Here is a 16,652-nt window from a genome sequence, read left to right on the forward strand (position 1 = left end):
TGGTCATTCCTATGGGGTGAATCAAGTCTGACAATTTAAAGTGGAAATTAGAAGCCTTTTTATACCTTGAATGCAGTACAAGTTAGCATTTCCTGCTGTGCCTGAAATGTACTGCAACAAAATGGTAAGCAAATTAAGATCCTACATCTCTACAGTACATACACATGTAAAAAATGCCCTTTAATTATCTACATGCACTGACAATAGCTTGTGGTGGTGATCCATTCCAAAAGGTGAATAGGTTCCAAGAGGTGTTATTAAGACGGTGCTATCACTGTTCAGCATCACTGCCATCACCCCCTTGCACAAGAAACCATTCCTTGATCAAGACCTCTCAAACCACAGCCTTTTTACAAACTCCCGTTTCTACAGTGCCTTGCGAAAGTATTCGGCCAATTTTTCAGTTTTTGATTTGTTAAAAAAGTTTGAAGTATCCAATAAATGTCGTTCCACTTCATGATTGTGTCCCACTTGTTGTTGATTCTTCACAAAAAAATACAGTTTTATATCTTTATGTTTGAAGCCTGAAATGTGGCAAAAGGTCGCAAAGTTCAAGGGGGCCGAATACTTTCGCAAGGCACTGTACACTAGATGACTGATTAAGGGCGCTGTGTTGAAGCCACTGTGCCTCCATCTTGGCACTCCCCACCATTGTAAAAAATATTTTGGAAGTTATAGAAATGCATTTATTAATGTCTACATTAGTTTTAGCCACATTTATTCTATTACAGACACATTCATGAGTACTTTTAAATGATATTATGTGAGCTAAAAATTAAACAGAAAACATCTCTCATACATACAAACAAGAATAATTTTTTGAGAATACAAATATTACTGTCCCAACTACAACAAAAATGTCCTTGAAACATTTTATATAAATAGTGTAGAATTCCATTAATTCCTATGGAGGACTGCTCCTACTGGGGAGTGCCAATATGACCAACCGGTGGCTTCAAAGCCTCTCAATGGCCAATACATACTGTAGCATCAGCAATCCAGGGTTTATATACATCATTCGTTATTTTATATTTCATCAAATCTGACTAACCCAGTGCACTGACTGCTATCAATTCTATCTGACGGTGTTTGCATCTTTAGGAAAAATACAAATAATGTTCCATTTGGAACACTGACAAGTAGAGAGCATGTCAAATATCAAACTCAAAACAAATTTTGGGGGAGCTTAGTCTTAGTCCTCTCAGGCCCACCCGTGCCTGCTCCCCTGCTGTAGCTACTGTATGTAAACAGGAAGCAGATGAGCGACACATGACAGTGTGGTTTCGTGAGGCGGTGATTAAGTAAAACATAGATCATGATTCATTCAATTTCAAACATGGGATATCCAACCAGCTGCCTTGAAGTCTGAGGGCACATCCCCTTCATTATCAACACATCGTGACAACAACATCAAAAGAACCTTTCCAGACTATGAAGTCTGGAGGATTTTGAGAGTTACAGTATGTGTTAGCCAGACTAGTTGTAGCTTGGGCAGTCTCATGGTTGTGTTGTTAGTGTAGAGGTGTCCATGTTGGCAGGAGACTGGGTAGGTGGTGGAACAGTTGAGGACTCTGTAGACTCTGTGTTGTCTTCTTCTGTGTTCCTCTGAGGGTCTGTGAGGTTAGGGTTAGGGTCAGGCTCTGTGAGGTCTGCTTCAAACCCTGGGTTAATCTGACCGTGAGAATGCCTCTTCTGGACCTCCTCAAAGATCTGGAGCACCTGGCAGAGACACACACACAGAATATTACAGACATTATACACACAGACACACAGAACATTACAGACATTATACAGACAGACACACACATAAGCGACACAGGCAGAACACGACCCCCCCCCCCCCCCCCCAAAAAAAATGGGAGGTCTCAATTTAGAATAGTCGAAAACAAGGTGCAATTTCGAAATGTGTTTGTTCATCAGCAGTTTTCCTCTTGTTATATCCAGTCACTGACAGTCACTCCATTAACACATGTCAGCAAGCAATTATTAGATTGGTAAGTTAGTCTAGCCGACTATCTAAACTTGTAGTAATCATGTCCCAATTACAGACCGAGCCCAAAGTGCACGTTCCCAGGGGCCCTGACCTCCAGAGGGCCCCCATTGATTGTGTTAGTCACTCTCACTCAGATTTCATATTAACATGGCGTAAGTCATGGCAAAATGTGTAGAATTGCAGGAAATGTACTTCTTTCCCCCGACAATAAAGGGGGGCCCACTAAAATGTTTTGCACTCGAGGGTTTGGCGGGGGCCCCCAACCAAGAGCCGGCCCAGCATGCACGCCCATACACACACACACACACCACAACAACCATTACATACAGGACATGAGGTGGTGTTACTGTCATGTCATGTTAACGGTCGGTGCTAGTATTGAGGTTCTTGTCATGTTAGCCGCCTTGTTTTTACCTGAGACTTGGGAATGAGGCCCACTCGGAAGAATCCAATATGGCCGCTGTCTATCTTGGTGCAGTCAACCACAGTGGAGGCGATGTTCTCTGGGGAAGGGCCGTCACACAACACACCATCCACCTAGACAGACAGACAGACAGACAGACAGACAGACAGACAGACAGACAGTGAGTGAGTGAGTGAGTGAGTGAGTGAGTGAGTGAGTGAGTGAGTGAGTGAGTGAGTGAGTGAGTGAGTGAGTGAGTGAGTGAGTGAGTGAGTGAGTGAGTGAGTGAGAAAATCACAATCTTTTTTTACATTTCCGATTGTAGTTTTGACTCAATTGAACTATGACATGTCTGTGTGCCTATTTCACCTTGTCTCCCAGCTTGGCATACACCTGGTTGTGGTGTGTGGTGTCTGCTTCTCCTGTGGGGTTGGCTGACGTCACAGCAATGGGACCCACCTACAGAACAGAACATAATATTATCTGGCAACAATGGCAAGCATCCATTTAGATGCTGTATAATGTATGTAGCGGTTCCCAAGTGGCGCAGTGGTCTAAGCCACTGCATCTCAGTGCAAGAGGCATCACTGCAGTCCCTGGTTCGTTTCCAGCCTGCATCACATCCGGCCGTGATTGGGAGTCCCATAGGGCGGCGCACAATTGGCCCAGCGTTGTCCGGGTATGGCCGGGGTAGGCCGTCATTGTAAATAATAATTTGTTCTTAACTGACTTGCCTATATAAAATAAAGGTTAAATAAAAAATAAAAATACATTTTATGTACTATATTTTGTATCTTTTGTAATTAATCCGTGATCGTACCAGGTTAATGAGGTGTGTTGCTACAGCACAATCAGGGTCAGGGTTAGAGGTCAGGGGTTAGGGATAGAGGTCATGGTTAGGGTTCATACCAGGTTGATAAGATGAGTAGCCACAGCACAGTTTGGGTTCCTGATAGCAATGCTCTGAGGGGTTCCGATGTGTTTAGCTGATTCCCCCAGACCAAACATCTCCATCCAAGGACCTGGTGAGGGAAGACAGGACATACTCATCATAATAACTAACAGACACGACACGACACCACACGACACCACACCACACGACACCACACGACACCACACGACACCACACGACACGACACGACACGACACCACACCACACCACACGACACCACACCACACCACACCACACCACACCACACCAGACACACACACACACACACACCACACACACACACAGTGTTAATAACCCACCCCTGGCTATGACCATGCTGATAGAGGAGGGCCAAGCTGCGCTCATGAAGTCCCAGAGCAGGGCAGACAGCAGGGATCTGACCGGTTCTAACTGGTTAATAGAGGACACCCACAGAGACATGGGCCGGTCCTGAGCCTGCTGTTTACACCTGCACAGGGAGAGACAAATATAATGTTATTAACATGCTGCTTACACCTGCAACACACAGTTAGAGACGAGTAGAATAAGTTATTAACAGGGTTGGGAAGTAACGCTTTACATATAATCCGTTACATGTAAGGGATTACAACAAAAAAAACAGTTACTGTAATCCATTACATTACCAGCAAAATATATTGTATTCAGATTACAGATACTTTTGATAAACGAAATTATCACTTTGAGGATTACTTTTAAATTCAGAAAGGATGTTTGCGGAAAAAAATCTTTGACATTTTTGTTTTCTCAATGACATTCAAATCAGCATTGAAAAAAGGGGCAAGTTTAAATTTGTTCCACCCGAGTGAGTCTGACCACAAGTCAGAGACCACTATGATGACACACCAAATGTGTTTGATGGATCACAGGAAAAGAGCAGGAATAGGCTTTTGTAGGCTACAGTCCAAGCTATGTCTTCCAATGGTGCCACTGCTGTCGGCATCCAAAGATCATCCAACTTGAATAAACGCTTGGAGGTGAAGATGACAGCAGTGGTGTAGTCTACAGTGATACGAATATCACGTATTATTGATATCTAAATAGTGCATTGATGTGAATCACACTTCTGCTCTCTCATTTAGCTATTTGCATTTTACGGATTGTGGTTGTTGTGGATGGCTATTCACAAATCTTAATGTGTATTTGAACCCAATAATGGTTGAATTCAAGAAGGTTAAGCTGCCTATCAGTCATTGTTTTTGAAACCAGTGGACAGCCAGTGAAAAATGTGCTCTTGCAACAGCTGCATAGTGTGGATCCCAGCCTACGGAACAACAGCTGCATAGTGTGGATCCCAGCCTATGGAACAACAGCTGCATAGTGTGGATCCCAGCCTATGGAACAACAGCTGCATAGTGTGGATCCCAGCCTATGGAACAACAGCTGCATAGTGTGGATCCCAGCCTACGGAACAACAGCTGCATAGTGTGGATCCCAGCCTATGGAACAACAGCTGCATAGTGTGGATCCCAGCCTACGAAACAACAGCTGCATAGTGTGGATCCCAGCCTACGGAACAACAGCTGCATAGCGTGGATCCCAGCCTATGGAACAACAGCTGCATAGTGTGGATCCCAGCCTACGGAACAACAGCTGCATAGTGTGGATCCCAGCCTATGGAACAACAGCTGCATAGTGTGGATCCCAGCCTATGGAACAACAGCTGCATAGTGTGGATCCCAGCCTACGGAGTAAAAGTAGGGCTTTTATTGCTCAATCTAATTCATGCTGATAAAAAAAATCCATAGTCCTAATGGACACATGCTCAAGCTCGCACACTTTTGATAGACTTAAAGGGACAATCTGTTGTTGCTACATTCTTTTTGGACGGCCTAGTACCTAACTGGGGCCAAGCTTCCTGACATCCAAGACCTATAGACTAGGCAGTGTCAGAGGAAAGCCAAAAAATTGTCAAAGACTCCAGTCACCCACGTCATAGACTGTTCTCTCTGCTACCGCACAGCAAGCGGTACCAAAAGGCTCCTTAACAGCTTCTACCCCCAAGCCATGATCAAATGGCCATCCGGACTATTTACATTGATCCCCCCCTCCCCCCTTTTGCTTTTACACTGCTGCTACTCGTGTGTTTATTATCTATACATAGCCACTTTACAAATTACCTCAACTAACCTGTACTCCGCACATTGACTTGGTACCGGTACCCCCTGTATATAGCCCCGTTATTGTTATGTACACTTCCTGTGTTACTTTTTGTTTGATTGATTTTATTATTTTTACTTCAGTTTATTACATGAATATTTTATTAACTCTATTTCTTGAACTGCATTGTTGGTTAAGGCCTTTTCCCAGCATGAAGCATGAGAATGCCAAGAGTGTGCAAAGCTGTCATCAAGGCAAAGAGTGGCTACTTTGAAAAATCTCAAAAAGAAAACTTTTTTTGATTGTTTTAGCACTTTTTTGGTTACTACATGATTCCAAATGTGTTATTTCATAGTAAAAATAATGAAAAACCCTGGAATGAGTAGGTGTGTCCAAACTTTTGACTTGTACTGTATATCCATTGATTCTTAAATAATATAACTTATAACTCTTGAGCTTAGCTCAACTGTCACACTCCATGAGATCCTAAAATATTATCTTGTTTTTCTCCAATGTTTGTAAACATTGTAAACGTAAACAAACCCTGTATAGCCTCATAACATGGTTAAAACAATAATTTGATATCATGGATGGTCAGTCCTTGAATTCATAGCTGTCTATTAATCTGAGAGTGGTTACATTTCTCCAGGCCCATCCCTCTGCTTTTTACCAAAACAGAGGCTGGGTGGTCATATTGTTATCGTTTCATCTGTGGATTTGTCCTTTAAACAGTTGCATGTGACCAAGTTATCAAAGTGTCACCAACAAAAAGGTAAACAATAGGCCTATAGCAAATTCAGTATATACTGACTTGCCTAGTTAAATGAAGGTTAAATAAAAATGTGTTAAAAAAAATGTAATATGGTATTCATTTTTCACATGTAAATAACATTTGCATTTATTTTTCAAATCAATGAGCCCAAGTGCAAGTGCTGGTTAAGTGGTTGGGGAGGAGGATTATCTAAGATACTGTTTGAAGAGGTAGGATTTCAGATGTTTTCGGAAGATGGGAGTTTTGGGTGGAGGACAGAGAAGAGCTTGGCCTGGGCTGAGTGGGAGCTGGGTGGTGGGAGGGCCAACAGACCTGAGGTGGCAGAACGGAGTGCTCAGGTTGGGGTGTAGGGTTTCAGCATAGCGTGAAGGTAGGGAGGGGCATTTCCTCTTGCTGTTCCATAGGTAAACACTATGGTCTTGTAGAGGATGCAAGCTTTAACTGGAAGCCAGTGGAGTGTGTGGAGGAGCGGGGTGACATGAGAGAACTTGGGAAGGTTGAAAACCAGGCAGGCTGCAGTGTTCTGGATAAGTTGCAGGGGTTTGATGGCACAAGTGGGGAGCTCAGTCAAAAGCGAGTTGCAGTAGTCCAGACGGGAGAGGACAAGTGCCTGGATTAGGACCTGCGCCACTTCCTGTGTAAGGTATGGTGGTATTCTAAGGATGTTGTAGAGCATGAACCTGCAGGAACGGGTCAATATGTTGATGTTTGCAGAGAACGACAGGGTGTTGTCCAGGGTCACGCTAAGGTTCTTTGCACTCTGGGAGGGCGACACCGTGGAGTTGTCAATCGTGATGGAGAGGTCTTTGAGCGGGCAGGACTTCCCAGGGAGGAAGAGCAGGTCCGTCTTGTCAAGGTTGAGCTGGAGGTGGTGGGATAAGTTGAGATATCTGATAGGCACACAGAGATGCGTGTCGCCACCTGGGTGTCAGAAGGGGGGCAAGGAGAAAAGTAGTTGAGGGTCATCCACAACATACTGCTTACACCTTCAGCACACAGGGAGAGACAAGGAGAATAGTTAGTTTAAATGCAGTATGATAGCCTGGTCCTTGATCTGTTTGAACTGTCTTGGTCGTGACAGAGGAGTTGTCGAGACAACTAAAATTGATCTGGGACCAGTCTACCACTATGAAGCATTGTGAGTACAAAGTTTATTAATTTCATCTAATGAAATGATATTTTACAATGTACGTATAACGACCTAGTATGCAGTGTAATTGAAACTCACTTGTAGGCCTTTTCCACAGCGTCCGGTCTGTTACAAGCTGCCACCAGTACATAGACCGTGTCAGTGGGCATCCCACATATACCTCCACTCTTCATGATCTCTGGAGACACAGAGGGATAGGGAGAGTTGGGTTGAGACACATCAATAACCCAACTAACTAAAGACCTAAAGAATTTGCAATGAAGTGGTCCTGTCAGCCTCAACACACACACACGCACACACACAAATATACACACACAGCCTGTTATTCATAGTGTTTTCATGAGAATGATGCATTAGACTAGACCAATGATTGTCATGGTTCTGAAGAGCTACTGGGTGTGCAGATTTGCTGTTTCAGTCCAGCACTGAGACCCTGCATTCTGCTCACCAGGACATTGAATCAGGTGTGTTAGTACTGGAATGAAGCAAAACCCTGCACCCACAGTATTTCACCAAGAGCAGAGTTGGTGACCAGTTCTTTGTCTCAAATTGCACCTTATGCCCTATAACATAAAGCACTACTTTAAATAAGATAGAGAAAAAGGTGCCTTTTGGGACTGAGCCCAGGAAAGGTACCCCCTTATGTTTCACCTGCTATCTGGTGGACGGCCGTGGCCTTGCGTGCAGGGACATGAAGACAGATGTCCTTCCCTCCTCCTCCCGTCCCACTCAGCCTGACTAACGCCCGTCCCAGGGGCAACTGGGGTGTCAGGAAGGTCAGGCTGAACAGACCAGACAGGAAACAGTAGAATGACATCAGGCCAAACACTATCGACACCCCGATGTCATACCCATAAGGCAGTGCTCCCATGGCGTCCAGGAGGAAGGAGATGATAATGAGGTGAAAGGTCGCGGCATAGACAACCCAGGCTACGCTCAGGAACAGCGCTCCTACCGTCACCAGACTGTTGAACAACAGGAAGCTGATGATGCCCACAGCCAGGTTGAATCCCCGTGTGTCCCCGTAGAGCCCGCCGTACCGCGTCAGCCCCCAGACAGACCACATGACACCATACAGGACAAACGCCATGCTCTCAAGGGTCTTACCTACCGGAAATGTACACATTTGTATTTGTATTTGTTATGGATCCCCATTAGCTGCTGCTTTCCTGGGGTCCAGCAAAACTAAGGCAGTTTATACAATTTTAAAATATTACAATACATTCACAGATTTCACAACACACTGTGTGCCCTCAGGCCCCTACTCCACCACAACCACATATCTACAGTACTAAATCCATGTGTATGTATATGTAACTGATGTGAAATGGCTAGCTAGTTAGCGGGGTGCGCACTAATAGCGTTTCAATCGGTGACGTCACTCGCTCTGAGACATTGAAGTAGTTGTTCCCCTTGCTCTGCAAGGGCCGCGGCTTTTGTGGAGCGATGGGTAATGATGCTTCGAGGGTAGCTGTTGTCGATGTGTGCAGAGGGTCCCTGGTTCGGGCCCAGGAAGGGGCGAGGAGAGGGACGGAAGGTGTACTGTTACATAGAGCGCGTGTGTGCGTGTACAGTGTGCATGTGTCTGTGCCAATGTTTGTGTTACTTCACAGTCCCCGCTGTTCCATAAGGTGTTTTTTTATCTGTTTTTTTTATCTGATTTTACTGCTTGCGTCAGTTACTTGATGTGAAATAGAGTTCCATGTGGTCATGGCTCTATGTAGTACTGTGTGCCTCCCATAGTCTATTCTGGACTTGGGGACCGTGAAGAGACCTCTTGTGCCATGTCTTGTGGGGTATGCATGGGTGTCCAAGCTGTGTGCCAGTAGTTGAGACAGACAGCTCGGTGCATTCAACATGTCAATACCTCTCAAAAATAAAAGTAGTGATGAAGTCAATCTCTCCTCCACTTTCAGCCAGGAGAGATGGACATGCATATTATTAATTTTAGCTCTCTGTGTACATCTAAGGGCCAGCCGTGCGGCCCTGTTCTGAGCCAATTGCAATTTTCTTAAGTCCTTTTTTGTGGCACCTGACCACACGACTGAACAGTAGTCAAGGTGCGACAAAACTAGTACCTGTAGGACCTGCCTTGTTGATAGGGTTGTTAAGAAGGCAGAGCATTGCTTTATTATCTTAGCTACTACTGCATCAATATGTTTTGACCATGACAGTTTACAATCTAGTATTACTCCAAGCAGTTTAGTCATCTAAGCTTGCTCAATTTCCCCATTATTTATTTCAAGATTGAGTAGCTGCAGGGGCAATATTGAGTAGTTCTCATTTGCAGCAACGACCTGGGGAATAGTTACAGGGGAGAGGAGGGGGATGAATGAGCCAATTGTAAACTGGGGATTATTAGGTGACCGTGATGGCTTGAGGGCCAGATTGGGAATTTAGCCAGGACTCCGGGGTTAACACCCCTACTCTTTCGATAAGTGCCATGGGATCTTTAATGACCTCAGAGAGTCAGGACACCCGTTTAACCAGTTAGAGCTCTAGGGGCGCTATTTCATTTTTGGATAAAAAACGTTCCCGTTTTAAGCGCGATATTTTGTCACGAAAAGATGCTCGACTATGCATTCTTGACAGTTTTGGAAAGAAAACACTCTGAAGTTTCAGAATCTGCAAAGATTTTGTCTGTAAGTGCCCCAGAACTCATTCTACAGGCGAAACCAAGATGATGCATCACCCAGGAATTAGCAGAATTTCTGAAGCTCTGTTTTCCATTCTCTCCTTATATGGCTGTGATTGCGCAACGAATGAGCCTACACTTTCTGTCGTTCGCCCAAGGTCTTAGCAGCATTGTGACGTATTTGTAGGCATATCATTGGAAGATTGACCATAAGAGACTACATTTTCCAAGTGTCCGCCTGGTGTCCTGCGTCGAATTCGGTGCGCAATTGCCAGCTGCTTCTACTTTACCATTTGATTCAGGGGAGAAAGCATGTGTCCAAGAACGATGTATCAATGAAGAGATATGTGAAAAACACCTTGATGATTGATTCTAAACAACGTTTGCCATGTTTTCAGTCGATATTATGTAGTTAATTTGGAAAAAAGTTTGCGTTTTGAGGACTGAATTTATGGATTTTTTTTGGTAGCCAAATGTGATGTATAAAACGGAGCTATTTCTAATACACAAGGAATCTTTTTGGAAAAACTGAGCATCTGCTATCTAACTGAGAGTATCCTCATTGAAAACATCAGAAGTTCTTCAAAGGTAAATTATTTTATTTGAAGGCTTTTATGTTTTTGTTAATGTTGCGTGCTGGATGCTAACGCTAATGCTAACGCTAAATGCTAACGCGAAATGCTAACTCTAGCTAGCTACTTTTACACAAATTATTGTTTTCCTATGGTTGAGAAGCATATTTTGAAAATCTGAGATGACAGTGTTGTTTACAAAAGGCTAAGCTTGAGAGATGGCATATTTATTTCATTTCATTTGCGATTTTCATAAATAGTTAACGTTGTGTTATGCTAATGAGCTTGCTGATAGATTTACACAATCCTGGATACAGGGGTTTTTTCATAGCTAAACGTGACGCAGAAAACGGAGCGATTTGTCCTAAACAAATAATCTTTCAGGAAAAACTGAACATTTGCTATCTGAGAGTCTCCTCATTGAAAACATCTGAAGTTCTTCAAAGGTAAATGATTTTTTTGAATGCTTTTCTGTTTTTTTGTGTAAATGTTGCCAGCTGAATGCTAATGCTAAATGCTACGTTAGCCATCAATACTGTTACACAAATGCTTGTTTTGCAATGGTTGAGAAGCATATTTTGAAAATCTGAGATGACAGTGTTGTTAACAAAAGGCTAAGCTTGAGAGCTAGCATATTTATTTCATTTCATTTGCGATTTTCATGAATAGTTAACGTTGCGTTATGGTAATGAGCTTGAGTCTGTATTCACGAACCCGGATCCGGGATGGGGAGATCAGAAAGGTTAACGTCCCATCCGAAAGACGGCACCCTACACAGGGCAGTGTCCCCAATCATTGCCCTGGGGCATTGGGATATTTTTTTAGACCAGAGGAAAAAGTGCCTACTGGCCCTCCAACACCACTTCCAGCAGCATCTGGTCTTCCATCCAGACACTGACCAGGACCAACCCTGCTTAGCTTCAGAAGCAAGCCAGCAGTGGTATGCAGGGTGGTATGCTGCTGGCATAAAAATGTGCCCAGAGGTGAAAGGTGCCCAGAGGTGCCCAGAGTAAATGGCCTGCTCCTCAGTCCCAGTTGCTAATATATGCATTTTATTATTAGTATTGGATAGAAAACACTCTGAAGTTCAACTAGTGAACGTAACACGCCAATGTATACTGAGAGTTTTTTATATAAATATGAACTTTATCAAACAAAACATACATGTATTGTATAACATGAAGTCCTATGCGTGTCATCTGATGAAGATCATCAAAGGTTAGTGATTAATTTTTATCTCTATTTGTGCTTTTTGTGACTCCTCTCTTTGGCTGGAAACCTGTGGTGACCTAACATAATCGTTTGTGGTGCTTTCGCTGTAAAGCCTATTTGAAATCGGACACTGTGGTGGGATTAACCTTTTTGGTATAGGGGGCAGCATTTTCACTTTTGGATGCCCAGAGTGAACTGCCCCCTACTCTGTCCCAGATGCTAATATATGCATATTATTATCAGTATTGGATAGAAAACACTCTGACGTTTCTAAAACTGTTTGAATGATGTCTGTGAGTATAACAGAACTCATATGACAGGCGAAAACCTGAGAAAAATCCAACCAGGAAGTGGGACATCTGAGGTTTGTAGTTTTGCAAAGCTTGGCCTAACGAATACACATTGAGATATGGATAAAGTTGCACTTCCTACGGCTTCCACTAGATGTCAACCGTCTTTAGAAACTGGTTTGAGGATTCTACTATAAAGGAGGGGCTCATAAGAGCTCGTTGAGTCAGTGGTCTGGCAGAGAGCCTTGGTCTCATGACGCACGCTCCCGACAGAGTTACCTCTCGTTCCAGTGCTTTTCTGAAGACAAAGTCATTCTCCGGTTGGAACATTATTGATGTTTTATGTTAAAAACATCCTAAAGATTGATTCCATACATCGTTTGACATGTTTCTAAAGGACTGTAACAGAACTTTTCAAGTTTTTGTCTGGATGAAGTGCCTGCGCCTCATGAAGATGGATTACTGGGCTGAACACGCTAACAACAAGTGGCTATTTGGACATAAATGATGGAACTTTATGGAACAAATCCATGATTTATTGTCGAACTGGGATTCCTGGGAGTGCCTTCTGATGAAGATCATCAAAGGTAAGTGAATATTTATGGTGTTGTTTCTAACTTTGTTGATTCCAAAATGGCGGATATTCCTCTGGCTGTTTGAGTTCTGAGCGCCGTTCTCAGATGATGCTTTTTCCGTAAAGTTTTTTTTAAATCTGACACAGCGGTTGCATTAAGGAGAAGTCTATCTTTAATTCTGTGAAAAACACTTGTATCTTTTATCAATGTTTATTATGAGTATTTCTGCAAAATCACAGGATGTTTTGGAATCAAAACGTTACTCCACGTAAGGCGCCAACTGAGCCAACAAAATCACGTAAACTGAGATGTTTGGATATAAATATGAATATTATCAAACAAAACATACATGTATTGTGTAACATGATGTCCTATGAATGTCATCTGATGAAGATCATCAAAGGTTAGTGATTAATTTTATCTATATTTCTGCTTTTTGTGACTCCTATCTTTGGCTGGAAAAAATGGCTGTGTTTTTTCGACTTGGCTATGACCTAACATATGTTGTGCTTTAGCTGTAAAGCATTTTTTAAATTGGACACGATGGGTAGATTAACAAGATGTTTATCTTTCATTTGCTGTATTGGACTTGTTAATGTGTGAAAGTTACATATTTCAAAAAAATATTTTTGAATTTCAGCGGAATGTTGTCGAGGAAGGTTAACAACAAGATTACCTTTAAAACTATATAAGAGACATGTATGTTTTAATTATGAGATTTCTGTTGTTTTGAATTTGGCGCCCTGCACCTTCACTGGCTGTTGTCATATCGATCCCATTAACGGGATTGCAGCCCTAAGAAGTTTTAAGGTCTTACCACGGGAGAAGGCCACGGAGCCGACCAGCAGCTGGAGGACGCCGCCTGCCACCACAGCCCAGGGCAGGACCAGCACGCCCAGCGGGGCCCGGTCCCCCATGGATGCCGTGATAGAGAAGACAGCGAGGACAGAGCAGGCGTGACCTAACACCTCTGCGTCAGCATACCTGGAGTAGCCCAGGTAGGGAGCTTGGCTGTGTCTGTCGTGGGGACGGAGAGTCAGGCTGCTGACACGCGTCACCAGGGCCTTGAACACGCCCTCCCCCGTAGGAATCCTTTTGGCCGAGACGTTGTTGTAGGAGGTGACCAGTAACATCACGGCTGACACAACAAAGATGGCTGCCTGGACGCCCTGCGCCCCAGACTGGAAGGAGAGGGAGGGCTGGGCTGCAAGGGCGATAGTATACGCCACGTAGAACAGCTGGTAGAGACCCTCAGCTAGACTCTTCTGACAGCTGAACAGAGCCAGGATGAAGAATAGAACAGCGAAGACAACGGGAAAGGGGATAGGGGAGGAGGTGTGGATGGAGAAGGCTGTGAGGAGAGCGCTGTAGCCCTCAGCAAAGCGCAGGATGGAGGTGAAGCCGTAGAAGGTGGCGGTCAGGGAGTCCATGGATCTGTAGGAGAGGACACACACAACTAGCTGGAATACAGCAGCCGTCCAAAGCCAGGGGACGTGACCCGGGGCGAGTTGAGGAACCACAGCCAGTAGGGGGCAGGCTATTACACTAGCAGACAGCAGATTCATCACCAGGCCTACAGGCACCACGTCGTTACAGTCCTCTGGAGCTCTGACCCCTGACCCCTGACCCCCTGCCCTTCTTCTCAGCCCTGTACCAGGAGCCTCCACCCTTCCCTGGGTGATAAAGGAGAGCAGGCGGCCACAGCCGAAGTAAGCCCCCACCAGGGTGACCAGCAGGTAGCAGGCGGCCGTGGCAGACTGGCCGAACCCCGGGGAGGAGAGGCCGGCGATCTGGTGCCCACAGGCCAGGCTGATAGACAGGGAGATGATTAACAGGACCACCTACAATACAACAATACAACTTTATTTTCCATATGTTACAGCAAACAATGTAAAATGTGTCTTCTATTCGATTCTCAACTCCATTCAAATTGATAGACAGCTAGCTAGCTAGCTATATAGATAGAAAGATACAGATGTAGGATCCTAATTTATTCACTCTGTTATTGTTGCGAATTTTCCTGCACAACAGGATTCACCTAACTTCACAGAAAACCTGCATCAACACTTGGTTATGTTAGAGTTTTTCTCAATCGCTTTGGCTCAATTTTCGAATGACAATTTTTTTTCTCCAAAACAATAAGTTCAAATCTCTGAACAATTAGTTTCTTGCTCACACCAGATTTGAATTTCTTATTAATTTAAGCAAATTGCATGTTTTTTTGCACGTGTGCACAAGAGTAAGTACAATTGTCTACAATTTGCATAATAACTACATGCACATGACTGATCAAAACCGATGAGTTGATTCTCAGTGAAATTGTCATAATCTTCACAACTTCTAAACATTATTTCATCATGTGAGCCATCACATGCAAAATTATCCATTAAATTATCAAAATCTGTCAGGCATACATGTATATTCCATAAATATCTATGACATGGAATGTTTGTGATAAGAGTCCCTGATGAAATCAGAGTCTCAATTGTAGACCATGTCATAAACCATGGTCTGGCAATGGAAGAGGCTGGTCGGAGAGCACAGGCTAATGTAAACAGGTTCACAGTGTCATCAGTTGTGCAAACATTCCGTAGGGAAAACAGCATCTCATTCACAACAATACAGCAACTATTGTAAAGGTAAATGCAAGTCTGAAAATCACAATGTACCATAAGATATGTATGAGGAATATACAGTAATACAGTACAATTTGAATACAATATACTATCTGTAACATGATCTCTTTGTGAATCCTACATGTCATATATAGGACTGCACAACGACCTCATGCTGATGGCAGAGCAGCTCTACATGTCATATATAGGACTGCACAATGACCTCATGCTGGTGGCAGAGCAGCTCTACATGTCATATATAGGACTGCACAACGACCTCATGTTGGTGGCAGAGCAGCTCTACATGTCATATATAGGACTGCACAACGACCTCATGTTGATGACAGAGCAGCTCTACATGTCATATATAGGACTGCACAATGACCTCATGCTGGTGGCAGAGCAGCTCTACATGTCATATATAGGACTGCACAATGACCTCATGCTGGTGACAGAGCAGCTCTACATGTCATATATAGGACTGCACAATGACCTCATGCTGGTGGCAGAGCAGCTCTACATGTCATATATAGGACTGCACAACAACCTCATGCTGATGGCAGAGCAGCTCTACATGTCATATATAGGACTGCACAACAACCTCATGCTGATGGCAGAGCAGCTCTACATGTCATATATAGGACTGCACAACAACCTCATGCTGGTGACAGAGCAGCTCTACATGTCATATATAGGACTGCACAACAACCTCATGCTGATGGCAGAGCAGCTCTACATGTCGTATATAGGACTGCACAACGACCTCTACATGTCATATATAGGACTGCACAATGACCTCATGCTGGTGACAGAGCAGCTCTACGTATCATATATAGGACTGCACAACAACCTCATGCTGATGGCAGAGCAGCTCTACATGTCGTATATAGGACTGCACAACAACCTCATGCTGATGGCAGAGCAGCTCTACATGTCATATATAGGACTGCACAACAACCTCATGCTGATGGCAGAGCAGCTCTACATGTCATATATAGGACTGCACAACAACCTCATGCTGGTGGCAGAGCAGCAGTATTCAGTCATCAGCAAGAACAAGACATTTGCAACATGGTCATAGTCAACAATTCCATCAGGCTAAGAAATCTAAAGTGCAATCATAAATGACAACAATATCTTCGCAAATATCAATTCTGTCAGCATTTCCACTATAGACCGTTTTGGAAAAAAGTCAAATGACTATGAAACAACTCTACAAGGTGCCATTTGAGAGGAACAGTGACAGAGTGAAGTATGTCCAGGTAAACCATTGGGTTGCACATGGTATATTGTACAGAGAGTTTTACTGTACTTCAATGATGCCTGTACAGTGCATTGTGAAAGTATTCGGCCCCCTTGAACTTTGCGACCTTTTGCCACATTTCA

The 16,652-nt window shown here is 43.7% G+C and overlaps 1 protein-coding gene across 1 annotated transcript in view; it reads right to left on the bottom strand.

Moving 5' to 3' along the window:
* Positions 1–701: 701 nt before the first annotated feature.
* LOC110507151 overlaps positions 702–16,652 on the bottom strand; it is a 33,681-nt gene continuing 17,730 nt past the window's right edge. The window contains exons 4-11 of the mRNA XM_036965627.1: positions 13,469–14,492; positions 8,019–8,474; positions 7,446–7,545; positions 3,648–3,796; positions 3,306–3,418; positions 2,766–2,855; positions 2,408–2,530; positions 702–1,719 (exon numbers count right to left, since the gene is read on the bottom strand). Of these exons, the coding sequence (XP_036821522.1) occupies positions 1,498–1,719; positions 2,408–2,530; positions 2,766–2,855; positions 3,306–3,418; positions 3,648–3,796; positions 7,446–7,545; positions 8,019–8,474; positions 13,469–14,492 (2,277 nt within the window). The 3' untranslated portion in view covers positions 702–1,497. The remainder of the gene's footprint in view (positions 1,720–2,407; positions 2,531–2,765; positions 2,856–3,305; positions 3,419–3,647; positions 3,797–7,445; positions 7,546–8,018; positions 8,475–13,468; positions 14,493–16,652) is intronic.

The sequence above is a fragment of the Oncorhynchus mykiss genome, chromosome 27, assembly GCF_013265735.2.
Source record: "Oncorhynchus mykiss isolate Arlee chromosome 27, USDA_OmykA_1.1, whole genome shotgun sequence".
NCBI classification, from domain to species: domain Eukaryota; kingdom Metazoa; phylum Chordata; class Actinopteri; order Salmoniformes; family Salmonidae; genus Oncorhynchus; species Oncorhynchus mykiss.